Consider the following 4,983-nt stretch of genomic DNA (forward strand, 5'->3'; position numbering starts at 1 on the left):
CTTTTTCTTTTTTCATTTTGTGTTACGTCCTTCTGCAGAATCCTCTTCGTTCTTTTTTATTTTTTTCTCTTCCGTGCGTGCGTGCAGAAGCCAATAGCCCGAATCTCACCTTGCGTCCCGAATGCACGCGTTCCCGCTTCTCCAGCGAAGTCAAACCACTTCAGTCCGTTTCGTTCAAGAGCCCAGCTCTCTCACGCAAGCCAGCGTGTAGCTCGTGTCCCACTCTGCAAGCATTTTTCTCTGTTATTCAGTGGCTCTTGTATTCAAATAACATATTCATTTAAATGAGAGAGTTTCTAGATAATAAACTTCTAAAATTTGGATCTTCATTTTCTTTAAATTTGAAATAAAATTTAATTACGATAATGAAGCCTTAAATTAACAAAAATAAATAAAATTAGACTAAATTATACAAGTAATAAGCAAATCATGATGCTTAAATTACTATTCATGTGTGAGATGAATAGTGATCCTTAACCTAAATTAAAAAAACTTAACCAAGGTTGAATTGGGCCTAGCAGCGTGTGGTTGAGTTGTGGAAAATGGGAAACTAATGGTATGGTGTATGTGGGTCCCATTTGAAAGAATGAAACAAAAAAGAAAATTTGAGCTTCATGGGTTGGGCTTTTAAATGAACAAGCCTTGGTTATGGGCTTAGAAATGGGCTTATTCATGTGTCTTATGTCCAGATTTGGTTAAAAAAGTCTTCTTATAATTCTATTAAATCCAAAGCATATGGTTCTTTTGCCAACTCAAGTTTCAAAAATGGCCCTTATTCTCAAATAGCCTAACTTATAATTAACTAGGATGATGGCTACAAAGGTCAAGGCATAAGGGGTTTTTAAGTGGGGTGTTATAGCTTGGCTTAAACTAGGCCTCACTGTTTTGCCCTAAGCCCAACCAGCATGGCCGGGTGAGGAATATCCCTCCCACACCCCTTATTATTTTAATCTATTTCTCAAGTCATCTGTTTGGTTTAGAGAAAATTGAGGGAGTGGTTCTCTTCCCCAATTTAAGGAATCGAGTAACAAAGGTGCTGTGAAACATTAATGAATTTCATAACTTGTTGAGGGAGTGGGTATGCGCTCATACCTAAACGAAAAAAGAGCAATGCTAGGTACAGTCCCCATTGGGGACTGCAATGCAAGCCTAGGCTATTTTAACTTTAAAATTTTTTAAAATTATAAAATTATCCTTTCTAAAATGATATTTTCTCTCATTTAATAATGTGCCTGCACATGCAGTCCCCACTTGAGGACTGCAAATAGAATTTCTCATTTGTGAATGGAGGAGGTGGTCCAAACAAGGACCAGCAGAGTACAATAGAAGTAGTAGCTCAAGATGAAGATGAATATAAAAATCAATTCTCATATTAACAAACTGCCACTCTTTATTTTATCTTAGGTATATCTGCGCACATTACATCTCTCTAATCATGAACTCAAGGGCAACGATTACTATAAGTTGGAACGGAAATACACCAGAGTAGGGCATCTCTGCTTTCACTCCCATAAATCTCCTTGGTTAATTTTCTTTTACAAGACTTGTTTTATTGAGAGTTTTGGTGCAAATACAACAAATTCTTTTCAGTACAAACATCCCATCCATGGCCCTTTCCTATAAACATCTAAAAAAGGGGGGAAAACAGAAAGAGTAAAGTAAAGCCACAACAATAGTACGTACTACAGACATTGTGCATGGAAACATTCTTATATTTAATTTCTGCGTCCCTTCCAATTCACCCTTCTTCGGTTCGGCTGCCCAATAGCAAACGTCTTCATAAACCAACCATACTTCTTTGTGATAACGATTTGCCCAAACACAACTCCAAACACGAATCCACATCCATATCCCATCGCGACTACTTTCCAACCAAATTCAAATAAGAACTCTGAATTGTGGTTTGTTGAGTTTTGGCTTGAAGATGGAGGCAATGAGTCTTCAAGATTCCCACATTTCTTTGACAAAGGGCTTCCGCATAATTCAAGGTTCTCACTAAACGAATTGTTGTTGAATATGTCAAATTGTTTCCCATGTGGCATAGGTCCTGTCAAGTGATTATGGGAGACATTAAAGTGTGAAAGGAAAGTGAGTTCTGTTAATTGCGGAGGGATCACACCAGAAAGCTTGTTTTGAGATAGATCCAATGACTATAGCCCTGTCAAGTTTGCCAATGTAAATGGAATAGGACCTGTGAGAAAGTTTTGGGAAAGGTTGAGCAAATTAAGTCCTTTTAGATGCCCCACCACTTCTGGAATTTCTCCTTCAAATCTGTTCCTCGAGAGATCAATAACTATGATCAAATTTGAGACTTTTTGATACACCATCTCCGTGCCTTTGTTCATCATTGTCATGGAGAAAGAGTACATAACACGACCAGCACCTCGAGAAAACTGAAGCCATTTTTGTTCCTCCATGTACTTTAATTGCTCGTCATCGACAATTTGCATGGCTTTCCAATTTTGAAAGTGTTCAGAGGGCAACTTGCCAGTAAGATCATTATTTGAGAGGTCAATGATGTGCAATTTCGGAAAATCGAAATTGTTATCAGAACTCCCTATTGTACCATAGAGTTCATTAGATCTCAAAATGAGAATCCTCAACTCTGGAAGAATGCCTAACCAGGAAGGAAAAATATCATGTATCTGATTGTTACCAAGATTAACAGCTTCAAGCTTGGTACAATCTGCCAATGATCTCGGTACACGCCCCTGTAAATGATTTGTGCTGAAATCAATCATCATCAACTCGTTTGCTTCACCGCAGATCCGAGGAATGGTTCCATGAAAGTTATTACTGTGTAGATCCAATTTTTTGAGAGAAGCACTCAAGTTGCCTAAACATTGAGGAAGATTGCCACTCAAGTTGTTGCTTGACAAATCAAGCTCAGTTACTGAACTTAGATTGCAAATCAAATATGGAATTTCTCCGGTCAGTCTGTTGTTTGAGACCGTATAGAAATCAATGGAAGGTGGTGGGATTGGCACTGACCCTTGAAGCATGTTAAAATCAAGCCACATATGCTTTAGATTAACGTAGGGGAGTACAACCGGAAATTGGTCAAAACCGGTGAGAAAGTTGTGATCCAGACCTACACCCATTAGAGTTTCTATACTTACATTCCCCATCCATTTTGGAACTTGGCCATGAATTTTGTTTCCGCCAAGCTCTAAATACTCCAACTGATCTTGGTCCCTCAAAAACTCTGGGAACTCACGCAAGTCACAATCATTTAGTACTAATGAACTAAATTTTGGAAAAGTTGAGTTGGTATTTGTAAGGAATGAAATATTGTTTCCAGAAAACTGCAATACATCTAGGTTTCCAAGTCTCAGAAACAACTCAAACTCCACCCTGCCACTGAAATAGTTATTATTGAGACACAGAGCTTCAAGATTTACAAGCCTTGATATTGACTGTGGAATTGAACCGTGCAACCTATTTGATTGAAGATTTAAAACAATTAGATTGGTAAGGTTACCTAGTGAAGATGGTATTTCTCCCAAGAAATTGCAAATGCACGCATTAAACTCAACCAAGGACTTGAGGTGACCAATCGAATCTGGTATCTCACCGTAGAAGTTCGTGAATGCAAGTCTTAATGAAACAAGGGGGCTAGTTATGTTAAGTTCTGGGACATATCCCGTGAGGTATTCGTTAAACTCTATATGAAGAAGCTGAAGATTAGGTAGATGGAAAATTCCCACGGGAAACTCACCATGCAGGTCACTCTTGTTTAGAGTTAGAGATGTTAAAGAAGTTAAGTTTGCCAATATATTGGGTACGTTGGATGATATAACAACATGGGCAAGATTTAGTACTTCCAAGTTTGTGAAGTTTTGAGCTATAACTGTTAGGCCGGATTTTTGGAGCTTCAGCTGATGATTATATGAGAGATCCAAGGAAACTAACTTGGAGAGCTCTAAAATTTCTGAAGGGATTTGGCCAGAAACTACAGAGGCTGAGAGGTTGAGATTTGTTAGCCTTGAAAACTGCCTAAAACTAGTTGGAAGTGGAGAAGAGTTAAAGTCATTGTCGGCCAAATTGGTTTTGAAGGTGAGCAAGGCGGAAGAGGCTACTACTGGAGTTGAGAAAACCTTTAAGACAGCTGCTATTGAGATCGAGGCCGATGACATGACCAGTGTCCTTATTGCACTCTACACCGTCCCACTTGCAGCAATCACTGATTTGATCAGGCTTCCACGATGAAACCTTCGGATAAGCAGAGGGATTTGTGGACGCGGACTGACTGATGGTGAAGCTTTCCTTGAATTGCAACAAGGCAAATCTCTCATCATCATGCCATAGGGGCTGCACACCAGAAGAAGAGGCAAAAAGTATAAGATTAAACATCATCAATGAAACAAGATAGTGCACGATCAAGATGATGAGAGGAAAGGATAAACCCATTGTCTAAAATATTAGAGATAGGGAGAGATCAAGAGATGATTTCATTCACTCAACGAGTACGTGATGTATTTAAAATAGTCTTGGATGAGTTGGTAGGGGACCATATGTTTAAATTAGTCAAGTCGTCCTCATATGCATGCTTAGCTAGCTTACAATATATATTAATGGATGATATATACGTAACACCATCCGGAATAAGTTATCCTATCTTCTTCTCGTATTCTCATTTCACTTGGATATATGCTGATAAAGAGTTAAAAAACTCACTTTCCAAGTCAAGTCGTTTATGTGGAATTGAAGGCTTATGAAAGGAATGGTCGGTGTTGCATGAACCACATAATGATTTGTTCAATCCTCCTTTGCCTCTAAATAACAACTTATAAAGATATTTCTCTCGGGAAATATGACGAAGTAACTAAAGAAGCTTGGAATCACGTATGGATTCACATGACTTACAAGAAACTGAAAAGTACTACTTAAAAAAATATTATTAAGAATATGTTTAAGTTAAAAAAATAGATTTAAATAACAATATATTTTAACAATCTGTTCAACTTTAAAAAAAAAAAAAAT

The 4,983-nt window shown here is 37.9% G+C and overlaps 1 protein-coding gene across 1 annotated transcript; it reads right to left on the reverse strand.

The window, feature by feature from the left end:
- Positions 1 to 1,715: 1,715 nt before the first annotated feature.
- Positions 1,716 to 4,410, reverse strand: LOC108995545 (receptor-like protein 7). The gene is made up of 3 exons (XM_035690668.1): positions 4,098 to 4,410; positions 2,192 to 3,961; positions 1,716 to 2,047 (listed from the first exon to the last, which is right to left on the reverse strand). Exons 1-3 carry the CDS (start codon positions 4,408 to 4,410, stop codon positions 1,716 to 1,718), a joined length of 2,415 nt encoding a protein of 804 aa, XP_035546561.1.
- Between the last annotated feature and the right edge of the window lie 573 nt (positions 4,411 to 4,983).

The sequence above is a fragment of the Juglans regia genome, chromosome 6, assembly GCF_001411555.2.
Source record: "Juglans regia cultivar Chandler chromosome 6, Walnut 2.0, whole genome shotgun sequence".
In the NCBI taxonomy this organism is placed as follows: Eukaryota; Viridiplantae; Streptophyta; class Magnoliopsida; order Fagales; family Juglandaceae; genus Juglans; species Juglans regia.